This window comes from Labrus mixtus, chromosome 5 (assembly GCF_963584025.1).
Source record: "Labrus mixtus chromosome 5, fLabMix1.1, whole genome shotgun sequence".
Taxonomy (NCBI): Eukaryota; Metazoa; Chordata; class Actinopteri; order Labriformes; family Labridae; genus Labrus; species Labrus mixtus.
The window spans coordinates 15628211-15643754 of NC_083616.1; the positions used below are offsets into that span (position 1 = coordinate 15628211).

General features: G+C 38.7%; 2 protein-coding genes across 2 annotated transcripts; one reads left to right on the forward strand and one right to left on the reverse strand.

Moving 5' to 3' along the window:
* The first annotated feature begins 1194 nt into the window (after positions 1 to 1194).
* myo1ha (myosin IHa) lies at positions 1195 to 10897 on the forward strand. Its single transcript, XM_061038108.1, has 31 exons — positions 1195 to 1329; positions 1410 to 1525; positions 1643 to 1841; positions 1934 to 2014; positions 2654 to 2833; positions 2926 to 3024; positions 3105 to 3218; positions 3292 to 3371; positions 3457 to 3586; positions 3673 to 3725; positions 3810 to 3915; positions 3996 to 4076; positions 4160 to 4251; positions 4816 to 4910; positions 5008 to 5054; positions 5280 to 5360; positions 7674 to 7779; positions 7863 to 7980; positions 8082 to 8195; positions 8290 to 8366; positions 8443 to 8511; positions 8601 to 8685; positions 8780 to 8942; positions 9020 to 9103; positions 9191 to 9284; positions 9356 to 9411; positions 9504 to 9639; positions 9722 to 9792; positions 10084 to 10181; positions 10262 to 10361; positions 10448 to 10897. The coding sequence occupies exons 1-31, from the start codon at positions 1207 to 1209 to the stop codon at positions 10472 to 10474; spliced, it is 3075 nt and encodes a 1024-aa protein (XP_060894091.1). The 5' UTR covers positions 1195 to 1206; the 3' UTR covers positions 10475 to 10897.
* kctd10 (potassium channel tetramerization domain containing 10) lies at positions 10887 to 15378 on the reverse strand. Its single transcript, XM_061038107.1, has 7 exons — positions 15274 to 15378; positions 13564 to 13777; positions 13301 to 13470; positions 12810 to 12896; positions 12642 to 12694; positions 12269 to 12464; positions 10887 to 12157 (listed from the first exon to the last, which is right to left on the reverse strand). Exons 1-7 carry the CDS (start codon positions 15274 to 15276, stop codon positions 11939 to 11941), a joined length of 942 nt encoding a protein of 313 aa, XP_060894090.1. The 5' UTR covers positions 15277 to 15378; the 3' UTR covers positions 10887 to 11938.
* Positions 15379 to 15544: the final 166 nt, after the last annotated feature.

The following is a 15544-nucleotide window of genomic DNA, read 5'->3' on the forward strand; positions in this document are numbered from 1 at the left end:
AAGCAGCGGGGCACAGACCGTTACTGCACTATTTAGTCTGTCCCGTTGTCTCAAGACGGCCCCGTTTCAGAGGTTCTCAGATCAGACAAATACTGCTCCCCTCCTCCTCCTCCTCCTTCGCCTTCACCCTTCCTCTGTACAGCCAACCCCTCCCCAACTCCTCACCCCAAAATAGGCCAAATCTCCTCTATTGTGTTTCGACTGCCTAGTGTGAAATTCACTGTGACGTTAAATGTTTTCTAATGAATAATTACTGAATGGATATGCAGGGGGAATTTGTGTAATGGATTGTAGACTGCATTTTAAAGACGTCTTTTTTGTCTCTGCTCCGTGGTATTTACAGGACAAAAACACTCAGCCTTTCTCAGAAGAATGAGGGCCATAGGCGGAGGATGGAGGAGGGGGAGGAGGGGAGGGAGACGGAGGGCTTTGTGTCAATTAGATCCAATGGATTATCTTTTTTAATGTTTTTACTGAGAGAGGGGAGAATCAAAGGACTTCTGCTTCCAAAGGAGAGAGAAAAAAATACAAAACCAACAAAAGCTGTGAAAACCTTTGGTCTAAGTGTTGGTTCTGAGAATGCAAAACAGACTGGTGGAATTTTTCCCACTATGCCTCTTAAATGTGCCGCTGTTTTCGGGCTCCCTGAGTCCATTTTCACACTGTGTTGTGTTTGGTTGGTGCATCAGCTCTCCTGAACTACGGGCCGCCAGCCAAGGTCCCTGTGTGCTGTGTAGCGATCATTAGCTTCTGTCTGTTCTCCAGCACAATCACAGAGCTCTGAATCAAAGACACATAGGACCTCTAGACCTCTTGTTTCAATAGAACTAACAGGGACCATGTTTGTGCTTTTCTGGTGCTTTTTCCAGCCCCGTCGTCCCCTGTGGAGCCATTTATTCCAACATTCAGTCATCCAGTCTCATTTGTCAAAATACATGGCTGAGGAATTTAAATATCATTGTTGTGAATGCAAAGTATGTAACATTTTTTGGTTTTAGGTAGAGTTATCTTGCTATGATGTTTGGAAATAATCTAATAAGGTTTAAAAATGATGTAAGTATTGATTGTATAATAAGTTTTGGAAATCTCAAGATTACGATTCTTAACACCAGGAATTTGACATGTATAAGTTATTCCCATACTTCTTAAGATGTTTATTTGACTGTGATATCATTGACACAATTTGTTGTACAGGGTCAGCTGGACATGGAGGGTGCCCTGACTGCCAGGGACCGGGTTGGAATCCAGGATTTCGTCCTTCTGGATGAAACCACAGATGCGGCCTTCCTCAGCAACCTCAAAAAACGCTTCAGCAAAGATCTGATCTATGTATGTCTGGGAAATGCCTTTTAAAACCTGTTGTCAACATTTTAACGATCCGCTTGATTATTTTTTACTTTTTATTTCAGACCTACATCGGCACATTGTTGGTGTCTGTCAATCCCTACAAAGAGTTGGACATCTACAACAAGAAACAGATGGATCTCTACATGGGAGTCAACTTTTTTGAGCTTCCACCTCACATGTGAGTGTGTAATTATATGAAGACTGTGAATATTCATATATGAGCATTTGACATTCAATAGCTCTTGATAGTGACTTGAAGTAACTGTAAATCAAATGTTCATCTGTGTCTCTGCAGCTACGCCTTGGCAGACAATGCCTACCAAACCATGCTGACAGAGTTCAACAATCACTTCATCCTGATCTCGGGTGAGAGTGGAGCAGGGAAGACCGAGGCCTCCAAGAAGATTCTTCAGTATTATGCTGTCAGCTGTCCCAGCACCACTCTGCTCAACACTGTCCGAGACAAAATGCTCATGTCCAACCCCGTCCTCGAGGTCTGATCAAGGCTCATGATTTTATTACAGCGTAATAAAAAGCAGGTCTTTGTACCATTCAGTAGTCCGAATGATTTGATGTTTCTCCACAGGCTTTCGGCAATGCCAAAACACTGAAAAACGACAACTCAAGTCGGTTTGGGAAGTACATGGACATCGAGTTTGACAGCCAGGTAAGAATCAAGAGACAGAATCGCAGAGGTTTACAAGAATTATATATTTTTAAAGCTCCTATGAAGAGTTTTCTTTAGCTCATTACAAAACAGACCAAAATAAATATTGATGCCTCAACATAACCTACAAAAGTAAACAAGACCATCAGTAAGATATTATACATATTACACATACATATTTTTAAAGCAGGAAGGACCCACTGAGACAGTTGTATCTTTTCCAGGGATGCCCTGCAGCAATATAATTAAATAACAACACAAATAATTACACAGTAAGAATTTGAGAGTTCAAATAAATGTGTACATAAGCGTTAATACATAAATATTCATTTCAATACTTTCACATTTTAAAACAGTTACTTTTACTTTCATTAAGTATAGTTGAGACACTAGTTCTTTAAAAACACCATAGATACCAGAGAGTGCAGCTTTGCTGTCATCTAAAATGATTCCACATTATGAGTGCAGCAACACTAAAAGTGTTCTCCCCCATTCAGTTCTTAACTTTTGTATTTTTTAAAGTGACCCAGTTTTGAGATCTGGTTGTATAACTTGAAATGTTAGCAGAAAGGTATTTTAAGAGGTCATGTTTGTCCTGCATGTTGTAGAGCTGGTGTCTTAGGATCATGATGCTTTTAGGGTGATGCTGTCGGAGGCCACATCCTGAACTACCTGCTGGAGAAGTCGAGGGTTGTGCACCAGAATCACGGGGAGAGAAACTTCCACATCTTCTACCAACTGGTGGAGGGAGGAGAGGACAACCTCCTGCACCAGCTGGGCCTGGAGAGAGACTCCCAGCATTATAACTATTTAACCCAAGTATGTTGGACTCATATACCCTGTTTAATTCAAAGTTATAAAGGCAATGGTAAAGTTTGACAAACCGGTGCTGTGTCTGCTCCCTCTTACAGGGAGAATGTGCCATTGTGTCTTCAATTAATGACAGAAACGACTGGAAAACTGTCAAAAATGCTCTGCAAATCATCAACATTGATGAGATAAACACTAATGTAAGTTGGATGCTGTCATAGATGCTTTGGTTTAACCCTCCCTTAACCTAGTGATTTGTCTTGCTACATGTTCTTTGCAGCATCTTTTTGGGATCATTGCCAGCGTTCTCCACCTGGGGAATGTTCAGTTTGACTCGGACAGCAAAGGGCATGCCCTCCTGAACAACAATGCAGAGCTGCACTGGGTGTCCAATGTAAGAAAATATTAATAAATAGTCCACGATTATAACAAAGAGCCAAGAATGAACTCTCCATATTCTCCTGCAGCTGCTAGGAGTCGATGCTCGAAGTCTCCAGGAGAGTCTCACATTCAGGAAGATTGAAGCCAGACAAGAGCAGGTGCATGCGTGTTAAAGATTCTTTGGCTTTAATTTAAACTTTCCATGTAGAGTTTGATATAACCACATTTTTTCTACCTGTTTAGGTCCTCAGCCCATTCACCATCGACCATGCCATCTATGCCAGAGACGCTCTGGCCAAAGCCATCTATGGACAGACCTTCACATGGCTGGTGAGCAGGATCAACGAGTCTATGGAGAACAAGGTGAGAGAGGAGAAGGATGTGTGATAAATGACAAACCCCAGAGAGTTAGGATGAGTGTTCACCTACTTAATACTTTTCCTTTATGCCAGGACCCTTCAAGGAAGACGGTCATAGGTCTTTTAGACATTTATGGATTTGAGGTTTTCTATGTTAACAGGTAGGCATAAATTTGTTATTACAAATAAAAGTTTCTCGTCTTTCTGTGATGATTTTTTACTGAGCTTGTTTGTCATGTTCTTAGTTTTGAGCAGTTCTGTATAAACTACTGCAATGAAAAGTTGCAGCAGCTTTTTATCCAGCTGACATTGAAGGCTGAGCAGGAGGAATATGAAGCAGAAGATATTGAGGTAAACGCGTCAAACTAAAACAAAATTGACATGCAGTACTGTTGAATAGTTCTGTTGGCAATCAGTCTTTTCTTCTTCAGTGGGAGCCGGTTCAGTTTTTCAACAACAGGATCATCTGTGACCTGGTTGAGGAGAAACACAGAGGAATCATATCTATACTGGTGTGTATTCACTGGAGCTGAACTGTGCTGGAATCAACTACTCTGAAGGGAAGAGTAAATGTGTATAAATGATTATCCTGCAGGATGAGGAGTGTCTCAGGCCAGGGGACGCCACAGATCTCACCTTCCTGGAGAGACTGGAGGACAAGATGGGGAATCATCCTCACTTTGTAACGTGAGTTTAACCCGAACCTCAATAGTGCTATCTCAAACACACAATTACAGACTATTCAACATGACAATAGGAGTTGAGAAGACGTTTCTTGTTTTGGGTGGCTTTTAATTTCTTTATGTAGAGATAGGAAAGTGGATAGAGTCAGATGTCAGGGAGAGAGAGAGAGAGAGAGTGGAGAATGACATGCAGGAAAGGAGCCACAGATCCGCCTGCTAGGAGGACTGCAGCCTTCATACATGGGGCTGGCGCACTAACCACTACTAGCACCCCTGAAATTATATTTCTAAACTTCAGAAATAACCTAAACCAATTTTACAAATAGAAAAAAAACAACTTCTGCATATGCTAATATTATTTAAAAAATATTTGAATAATTAATGTTTTGGAGTTTCAAATTCCATAATCAATTTATGCAAACTAAATGCAAACTCAAGCCAAAACTTTCAACAACAAAATCCTATTCACAGACCTTCTGCCAGTGTGTCTTCTGCAGTGAGCCAATAGAGACAAAGCTTTAGGATTGGACTGTAAAGCCTCTCACTCTTCATCCCTCTTTGACTTCAGGCACAAACTGGCCGACAAAATGACACGCAAGACTCTGGAGAGGGGGGATTTCCGCCTCTTACATTATGCTGGAGAGGTCACCTACTGTGTTGTGGGTAAAAGAAATCACAATATCAGGCAATATCACTCAAACATCTAAAACCTCTTTTAGATTTTCAACTGAATAACAAATGTCTTTTTGTGACATTCCAGGTTTCCTGGACAAAAACAACGACCTATTATATAGAAACATAAAAGATGTAAGTCTGAAAATTAACACATTTCACTATAGGATGTAAAGAATGGCACCATAAAGGAACCTCTTTCACAGAAGATACTTAGACTTGTAACAAAAGAGCTCCATGACTGTTCTTTTTCTGTAACCATTGCTAAAGCCTTTGATACAGTATAGGATTGCAGGATTGATCTCTCATTATGGTTAATCAGTGTGTAATAATCTGTGTATATATCCCATCTTCTCCTAGCTGATCTGTCAATCTAAAAATGCAATAGTCAGAGAGTGCTTCTCCACAATAGATCCAGACAGCCTGCGAAGACCCGAAACAGTACGTACAAACCATGTTTAAACATATTTTTTATTTATTTATTTATTTTTATTTGTAAATTTTATTTCATTCAAACAAACAATAAAGTTAAGAAAAACTAACAACATAAAATCTCAAATTTTGAATGAAAAGGAGCAGAGAGAAGACTAATCTTATAATATCTGCCCCTCTTTCACAGAACATTAATTAAAACAAAACAAAACACTTAATTCAAAAACAATTAAAATTAAATTAAATTGGCTGCAGGCAAACACAGCCACTGGCAGCCCCCCTGTAAGTCCTCCTTAACAATTCATTATACACTGTACAAAGCATATCACAATACATTTTTGTTACAGCATCACGAAACAAAACAGTATCTCACTGACATATTTCCACATATTTGTTCAACAAACTGGCTTTCATTTTTCTTTTAAATATCATGTTTGATTTTGATTATTTAGTTTCTCTGTTGAGATTGTTCTATAAACCGATTCCTTTTACAGTAAAACAATGTTCCTTCAATTTGGTTCTGAATCTCGGTTTATTAAAGATCTTTATTCCTTTTTAATTAAAACGGCAAATTTTTCAAATCTGTTTTGGATGTTTTTTGGCAATGTTTTCTGATTAGCTTTAAACATAATTTGCAGAATACTGTAATCAACTAATTCATGAAATTTCAACAACTTTAACTGAATGAATAATGGGTTTGATGGATCTCTATACCGACTTCTACTGATGATTCTTATGGCTCTTTTTTGCAAAATGAAAATTGAATGGGTGAATGTTTTACAGGCACTTCCCCATACTTCAACACAGTATGTGAGATATGGAAGAATCAATGAGTTATATAAAATGTACAATGCTTTATTATCTAATGAATCCTTAACTTTGTGTACCAGAGCAAGTCCTTTTGATATTTTCATTTTTATATAATTTATATGTGACTTCCAGTTCAGATTTTCATCAATCATGACACCTAAGAACTTAGTTTCCTTTACTCTTTGAATTTCCATACCTTCTACATTAATTGAAGCATCAATGCTTTCCCCTCTATTACTGAATATCATGAAATTAGTTTTTTCAAGATTCAGTGATAATTTATTTATAATAAACCATTCTTTTATTTTCTTCAGTTCATTTTTGAATACATCCAACATCTGTGATATGTTATTCCCAGAATAAAATAAGGTGTTATCATCTGCAAACAGAATACACTTGAGCAGTTTGGATACATTCACAAAATCATTGATGTACAAAATAAACAGTTTTGGTCCTAGGACTGACCCCTGAGGTACCCCAAAATGAATGTTGTACAGATCAGATTTTAAATTATTTATCTGAACGAACTGTTTCCTGTTTTCTAAGTAACTTGCTACCCACTGATGTGCCACCCCTCTGATACCGTATTTGCTAAGTTTTTTAAGAAGTGAGGAATGATCTATGGTGTCAAATGCTTTTTTGAGGTCAACAAAAATGCTTACTAAATACTTTTTCTTGTCTATTGCAGTGCATATTTCTTCAGTTAATTCCATAAGTGCCACTGATGTGGAGTGATTGGTCCTAAATCCATACTGGCTGCTGCTTAAAACATTATGTTTGTCTATAAATGTGTCCAATCTGGCTGCAAATAATTTCTCTAATATTTTTGAAAACTGTGGAAGCAAGGATACTGGTCTGTAGTTGGAGAAAATATGTTTGTCTCCATTTTTATAAAGTGGAATCACTTTGGCTGTTTCCATCTCATCAGGAAATACTCCTGTTGAGAATGATAAATTACATATGTATGTTAATGGAATATCCATATCCTTCCCCTGTATCACTTACAGAGCTTATGTTGCATTATCATTAATACCATGTATAACTCTCACATCATTCATTAAGTTTCTGGCATCAACTTTTTTTATTTATTTAAACAAAACAACCTTTCAACCTACAATATATTCATCACACAAATATCCATGATAATAAAACAACAACAAAAAAGAAGCTATCTCTTTAGACAACAAAAGAAAGCTTTACCTTCAACATGGCGATCACATATTACAAATCAGGACCCATAATCCTCAAACAATTCCATATGCACATAAAGAGCACAAAACACTTATAGGAGAAAGCCATGCAGCCCTCACAGATATATCTGATGCACAATTCTTTCACTGCACTTTTTAGAGAAAAATGAGACAACGCTAAATAAGAAGAAAAGAAACAGTAGGTGGTCCAAATGAAATGGCCCCTGAGACTGTCAGTGGCAGTCAGACTGTGTAATCATTAAGCCATATGTATCTGACAGATGAACTGTTCGGGATTATGACCCTCATGTTGTGTCTGTAGGTGGCAACCCAGTTTAAGAGCAGCCTGCTGAAGCTGACAGAGATCCTCATGGCTAAAGAGGCCTGGTACATCCGCTGTCTGAAATCCAACGAGTCCAAGCAGCCAGGTGATTAAATAACAGAAGGCTGTTATATAACAACCGGATTGAGATATTTGAATTTGATCTTTGTATCTGTCACAATAACACAGGTCAATTTGATGAAGCATTGATCAGGCACCAGGTGAAGTATCTGGGCCTGATGGAGCACCTCAGAGTTAGACGAGCTGGTTTTGCATACAGGCGTAAATATGAGGTCTTTTTACAGAGGTATGAAGGAAAACAGAGATGGGACCATGTGCTTGATTTTTTTAATTTAAAAAACCTCAGATTGAGTGCATGCTGAGTGGGTTATTTGCTGCGTCTTATAGATATAAACCCTTGTGTCCGGCCACATGGCCTCACTGGAACGGAGTGCCCGCTGATGGAGTGGAAGTTCTGGTTCAACATCTGGGCTACTTTCCTAATGAGTACAAAATGGGACGGTGAGGACATCACTTCCTAAATACATGAGAGCAAATGCACTTTAAGGCAGGAGGTAAAAAAAAACACAGTTGCTTTTTCTTCCTGTTGATTTAGTACAAAAATATTCATCCGTCATCCGAGGACACTTTACGCCACAGAGGATGCTTTTGAGAAGTGTAAACATGAACTGGGTTAGTGCAAATCAAATCAGATTAATCTTAAGTCATTCCAGCAGCTCAGTTATTAAATGCTTTGCTTTTTTTTCAGCAACAAAGCTGCAGGCCAAATACAAAGGATACAGAGCAAAAGGAGAATTCAAAAAACAAAAAGAAGCTGGTAATTGTAGCAAAACAATTGATGCAGACATGATGGATTATTCTGTTTTGTGTGTGAGTAAAGGAGAGGTTTATGTTTTATGTCTTCAGCCACTAAGATTGAAACCTGTTGGAGAGGAGTTCAGGCAAGGAAGGAGAAAGAGAGGAGAGCCTGGGCTGTCAAAGTCATCAAGAAGTAAGAATATCATCACACTACTCCTCTCAATGTTACTGTGAGTGTCTGTGTATATTATTACATGTTTATATTATCATTCATACTTCATCCCTAGATTTATCAAAGGTTACATGACCAGAGGACAAGCAAAAACCACAGATAACTCAGAATATCTAGCCTTTGTGAGACAAAATTATATGAACAGACTTAAAGAAAATCTGCCAAAGACCGTTTTGGACAAAACAACCTGGAAAACTCCTCCAGCTGTGCTTGAAGAGGTACTTTTATTTTCCAATGTATTGAAAAAATTAAGTACCAGACAATATTTTATTTCAACACATCTTGTTCTTGTTAGACGTCAGAAATACTGCGTAAGCTTTACTACCGTCTTATGGTGCGGAAATATGTGAGAGGAATCACCCCCCAGAGAAAAGTACAGGTAGACCACATGTCGATAATTATAAAAGATTTGATCATTCTGATTTAATTTTATAGGGATGAACTTTTTTATTTCTTTGCCCTTCAGCTGCAACTAAAGCTTGTAAGCAGCTCCATCTTCAAGGGCAAAAAGGAGAGTTATCCACAGAGTGTCGCTCAACCTTTTGTGGACACCAGAATCAGTAAGTATCAGATACATTCACCAGTACTTTTATTTTGAAAACTCCTTGTTTACATCATCCAATACCTCCAGGTGAACAAGAAATAAACATGAGGGTTCTCCAGATGATTCGCAACGAGCAGATTAAGGTATTCATATATGAAAAACAGCATTATATGTAATTCTTCTCATCATTTAGCATCAAAAACAGCTTTCTGTGTTTGATCATGTGTTTGTGTAGTACAGTGTCCCGGTGATTAAATATGATAGGAACGGTTTCAAACCGAGGCCACGACAGCTCATCCTCACAAAGACAGCTGCTTATGTGATAGAGGAGGCCAAGATCAAACAGAGAGTGCTGTACACCTCCCTCAAAGGTCAGGAGAATATGATAGACTACAGCTCACATGCAAGGTGTTTTCATATTGGACTAAAGTGTCTCTATTCTTATCAATGCAGGTATTTCGGTCAGTAGCTTGACTGATGGCATCATTGTTTTCCACATAACATGTGAGGACCCTAAAGAAAAGGTTTGCTGAATATACATGAACCATATTTTTCCTATTTGGACCCAAAATATGTCAAAGTGAAAGTGATCAGCTGAGGCAGATTATAACAGCACTTTTGTATTGCTTTCGTTTTTCTAGTTGAAACTAGGAAATTAAAATGCACTTTGTTTGCTGTTAAAGTTAACCTCACTGGATATCATTGAAAAGATCCCAACCTACCATAGAAAATGTGTAGTTTTTAATTAGTCCTGCAGTCTCTTGGTAGATTTATCTAAAAAGCCTTCAGAAATTAAATGTTTTTGTTTTTTGCAGGGGGACCTTGTTATGCAGTGTGACCACTTGTTTGAGTTTCTGACCAAACTTACCGTCATTGCTAACAAACAGAATGCAATCAAAGTGGTTCAGGGCAGGTGAGTTTTTGTGTTCATAAATGAATTGAATAGGTTGGATATGATGTGCATCTTCTACATTTGTTCATGTTGTTTTTCAGCATCAAGATTGAAATCCAGGCAGGTAAAGAGAGTGCCGTGGACTTCAGTGCCGGACAGGAGCCCATGGTGTACAAGGCCAAGAATGGACATCTGATGGTGGTGAGGAGATGTAGTGATGATGAGGAATGAAATGAATTATTCTGCTGAGTAAGGAACAGCATGACCCAAAGTGTTTGTTGCTGCAGGTTACGACTCGGGCAAGGACACGGTAACATATGTGGGGGTGAGAAGACACACAAGAAGCCCCTGAATATTTCATCAGGAAACCCCTACAGGGAGATCAAAATGTCTACAGGAAACACACATTTAAAGAAACAGCACCACTCAGAAACTTTAAGGTTTTTTTTGTTCCATACATATGAATATTAAACCCACATTTTAACGTAATAAAATTAATGTAATAAAACAAACTAAAAACATTTGTTTTTAACATCAATGCTGAAGGCAAAGGCTGAACCTAAGACAGCAAATCAAACGGTTCAATCTAAAATCTGAAGTTTTACACTCGACATTACTCATTATCAGCTAAATGTGTCCCTCTAAATTTGCATTGAAGCCATATGTATCATATTTTTGTATGTTCACTGATGATGGGAATGTGCATATTAAAGACAGACCAAAAAAGTGTTTCTAGAAATTTATTTGTGATAAAGTACGTATAAATATAAAAGATACATATATGTTCACTTCTGTACAACAGATCTACAAGTACTGTGATTGTTCAACATATTTTACCTCAAACCTATTGTGTGCAAACGGTTCATTCTGTGATGAATGCAGCGATGAAGGACAGCTCTAATTTCTCTCCCTGTTAGATGCTTGTAGACAGGACTCCCTTCCTGCCAGGGAGATCTCTGGTTACAGTCATTCACTTCAACCTCAGCACCCATCATTCAGTCAGCCCAAGTACATTTAACGCCTCTGGTCACAGCTCAGGTTTCATTCACTGAAATAATGAACATTTAGTGAAGTGAAGAGAAAATTCATACATGTTAAAAGTAAATAAGAAAGAAGCATTACAGTGAAATGTTGCATCCATCTGTGATTACTGTATCAAAATCTTTTAATTTCTATTTTTTTGCTATAATCCGCAGGGTACCAAACAGACCTTGGTAACATCGTCTAAGAGTTCAACAGTGCCCCCATGTGGCCTTACTGTGTACAACACCTAGTTTATGGCCTGATGACCTCACAGTAGACCCGTCAGAGCCATGGTTAAGGAGAAGCAAAAATTATATAAAACTTTAGCTGCTTACATAATATAAATCCTGATGTCCTGGGTGTGATGGTGTTAGGACCTCAAATAAAAAGATTTATTCTGATAATACGCTATTTTTTTCATCACACACAAGTAACTGTAACCTGCATTAATGAATGCTGATACTCATGTCAATGGAAATCTGGCAGAGAACATTGATAGAAGTTATCATGACTATCAAACAAATAAACAAGGGACAAGACCACACAACATATGTCGCTATGACAACACACAAATAAAATCACTCCACCACTACACACTGTTGTAGACACTCATCTCACAGTAATCTCCTGGAGAAAAAGCTGGTAAAAATAAGAGAGGAAGTGAGACAGAGAGGCGCTGGGTGATGTAAGGCACAGACGTGGTGCAAAGACTGTCCGTGTTTAGAGACACAGGATGACGGGTCAAGAGTGAAAGGTCACTGGTGGTGGTGTGTGCGGTCATCGGGTCGTTTGATATGAATCCTACGAACTCGCTCGATTCGCTCTCGCTCATCATCCTCGTCCAGGTGATGGGATCGTCCTGCTGCGCCCCCTGTGGCCTCCAGCAGGGCGTTATCAGGCCCCCTCCCATCATGCGACTCATACAGCAGGATGTTGAGGGTCTCCTCATAGATTCGAGCCTCAGGGAACTCAACCTACCAGAGAAGAGTTACATTAGAGATATTTAGGTAACCTATTGTTGCTCGAGTATTACGAAAGACGAAAAATTAAATCTTCAGAGGCAGTTTATTACAATACATTCTTACCTTTGTCTGTTTCTTCTCTGTGGCATAAACAATGGAGGTGCAGCACACTTCAGCAATCTTACGCCCCTGGCCATAAAATGACCAACAACAGATCTCATCCCCAATAACATCCTTAATGAAGAGTACCCGACCATTGAACCGCAATGAAAGCTTGTCAAACAGCTCGATATTTTTCAGCATGTTGTCATCAGAGTTACTGGGAAACACAAAAACAAAAATCAAAACGGGTAGTAATATTGATTTATAAATAATCAGACATAGCGAGAAAACCAATCCTTTTAGACTCTCTCGACGTCATTGTAAATGGAGGGCTTGCCCTCAATGATTTCTCGACAATAAATAAAGGTTAAAAAAAATGAAATGAAAGACTCACCTAGTATATGAATATTTGTTGTTGCTCCTGTTATACAGCAGTTTGACAGTAGGCTGTGAGGGGGAAAAAAAGATTGTATTTTGAAAAACGGTGACAATTAACCAAGTGTCTTAATAGGAAATAAGAAATTCTGCAAAAGATGGAGAAAAAAAAGACAGCACAACTGACCTTATTAGAGGTTGCAATGAGCTTTTGCTCCTCCTTGGAGGATGTCATCAGAGGCACTTTACACAGGGGTTCATAAGATTCTTTGTTCTGGAGGGAAAAACACAATGTTTACATTAAAGGAGCTCAACCTGAGAAACTGCAACAGGAAGTATGTAATGACTGTGAACAGAGGGGGAGAGATGTGGACAGGGCTTGATTATTAACACCCACTAACCTGCCAAAAGCAGGTGGATTTCAGAAGTGGCTTTTCACTCCCATGTGCCACTTGGGATGGTTGAATTTTACATATATGTCTTAATTATAGTCTTCTTAAAAAAAAAAAAAGGCATCTGCAGACCTGCCCTGCTCTCAATTTTATAACCCTCTCTGCTGCTGTATTCCTGATTGCTAATTTCTGTCCTCTCCCTCAGCTTTGCTCGATTCAGTCTCTCTCTCTCTCTCTAAAAGTATTAACATTAAAAAAAACAGATGGCCCTCTATGGTAAGGTTACCTGCAAGGCAGCGGTGCATTCATCAGCAAGGCCTTGGACAAGGTAATACTTGGCCTCAGCAAGCAGCTCCTCAGTTTCCCGCCTGCTGTCAGGGAGCGGCACGGCTCCATCTCTAAGGTAGTTGAGGATTGTTCCAAAATGTTTTCCACAGCGATCAATCAAAATCCAACCTGTTCATTTGAAATGGAGAACATTATTATAAGTGCATCCCTGCCAATGCATAAATCCCTCATACTATTTCATGTTTTCGTAGAAAAGCTCACCTTCACTGTCTGTAAGGACCTCCATCCTGCCACTGAACATGGCTTTTAGCATTGTGTCCTGTTTGGTTAGTGTTTGCATTGTAGTGTAGTACAGTGCTCCACCAACATTTAACTTCACATATTTAGAGCTGGGGCTGGAGCCCTTGAAGGATGTAGTCCTGGTTGTAGCTGCTGGCACTGCCGAGCTCACCACACTCTCTCCTGACATCTCTTCCTGGGACAACACAAGATAAAACAAAAAGTGACACCAGGATCAGGACTGGTATAACACTGGATTACTCGGTTTAAACACACCTAGTTTAGAGTGGGAAAAGTTGAACTGTAAACAAACAAGGCCACAATAAAGATGATTTCCTTTTTAAAAATTAATAATATTTATTTTAATTATTTTTAGTTGCACTCAGCCCTAACCCCCTTGCAACAACCTGTTTATAATATAAGGTCTGTAAATCAGACAAAATATAGCAGGACGTTGCTATGCTGACATCTCTCCACTAACGGTCTAATTGAGGGCGGCAGTAGCTCAGTCTGTTGGGACTTGGGTTGGGAACCGGTTCAAGTCCCGTTGCAGACCAAATATGGAAGTTGGTCTGGTAGCTGGAGAGGTGCCAGATCGCTTCCTGAGCACTGCCGAGGTGCCCTTGAGCAAGGCACCACACCCCCTCTCCACCACCAGCTCAGAAGCGCCCGCTGTGGGCAGCTCTGTCACTCTGACATCTCTCCATTAGTGCATGTCCATAGGATCCTGTTTCTGCATGTGTGTGAGAAGCATGTCTCTGTGGTGAACTGTTGGTATTGTTAAGGGATTTGTAGAAAGTAAAAAAAATGTTAAGAATTATCACCATCATTATCCTTCAACTGAAGATTGACATACATTAGAAGCACCATTAATTTATCACCTCAATAAGTTATCGACCTGTAAAATATGTCCATATTCTGTATATTATCTGTAATCTAGTATAGCATGCTCACTGCACCTTAATCTGTATATTATAATCTGAAGAATATACTTATATTATAGCATCCCATTAATCCAGCCATATATACCCAATAATTCACTTTTTTAGTCTACATCTGTAAATTTTGTAATTACTTGTACATAGCACAGATTCTTGCACTTTCTGCTTATTTGCACTTCTGGTGAGATGCCAAACCTAATTTCGTTACTCTACACTTGTATATGTGTAATGACATTTTCTTCATAACATTGACAAGTTTGGTCCAGTTCTAGGACTGTCACATATAGTTGTCTCATCGCAGTTATAGGCTGTACAATACAAAGATGTTTAGATTATTACACAGTAGTACAAACAGCTGACACACAAAGTATTTTTCCTTCATGGGTAAATATGTCTATCGGCTGTTCCTGAAACATGCTGCAGACATTATTAATAAACTGTAATCTCTTGTCAGCAAATACTTTTTTTTTAAATCCTTTAACAACGTGTTAGCCACCGTTCGTTACTTTCCTCCTCTCTGTGGATTGTAAAACACTGAATCGTAACTTTTAAATCCAGTAAATAGTCATTTTTCAGATTAGCACGGCTAACGAACCAGCTACCTCGTTAGCATCAACCAAAGTAATCGTTATTATAGCATGTCGAGCAAAATACAAACACAATATGTTACTAACAATACAAATAAATACTTTTACTCTTCCATTGTAGAATGTTTTTTCACTGGCCTTTAATAAAACGTATATATATTTACCATAGAACCCGCAGCAGACTTGTGAATTGTGGCTAGCTAACGCCAATCAGCTAACACCCACTTCCTTCCGGTCCAACGTTGCGCATTTATAAAATTACGTCATCGTTCCAGAACTCTATTTAAAGGGACAGTGGATATTATTTTATTTGATATTACAGGATGTTTACGTTGCAGATAATGAGACAAAAGTAACAACACTATATTTAACGTCGCACATCTCCAAGACTTGAAACGTTTTAGTTTATATAATAAAAGAATAGCTTTAATTGCG

Excerpts from the sequence above, each read along its gene's own strand:
- myo1ha (XM_061038108.1), top strand. The coding sequence starts at position 1,207 with ATGGAGGGTGCCCTGACTGCCAGGGACCGGGTTGGAATCCAGGATTTC. Across the intron at positions 3,372-3,456 it reads AGACAAGAGCAGGTGCATGC|CCCATTCACCATCGACCATG; the intron begins GTGTTAAAGATT and ends TTAGGTCCTCAG. Across the intron at positions 7,981-8,081 it reads TATGAGGTCTTTTTACAGAG|ATATAAACCCTTGTGTCCGG; the intron begins GTATGAAGGAAA and ends TGCGTCTTATAG.
- kctd10 (XM_061038107.1), bottom strand. Across the intron at positions 12,695-12,809 it reads TCATTGCAACCTCTAATAAG|CCTACTGTCAAACTGCTGTA; the intron begins GTCAGTTGTGCT and ends TCCCCCTCACAG. Across the intron at positions 12,465-12,641 it reads AACAAATATTCATATACTAG|TAACTCTGATGACAACATGC; the intron begins GTGAGTCTTTCA and ends TGTGTTTCCCAG.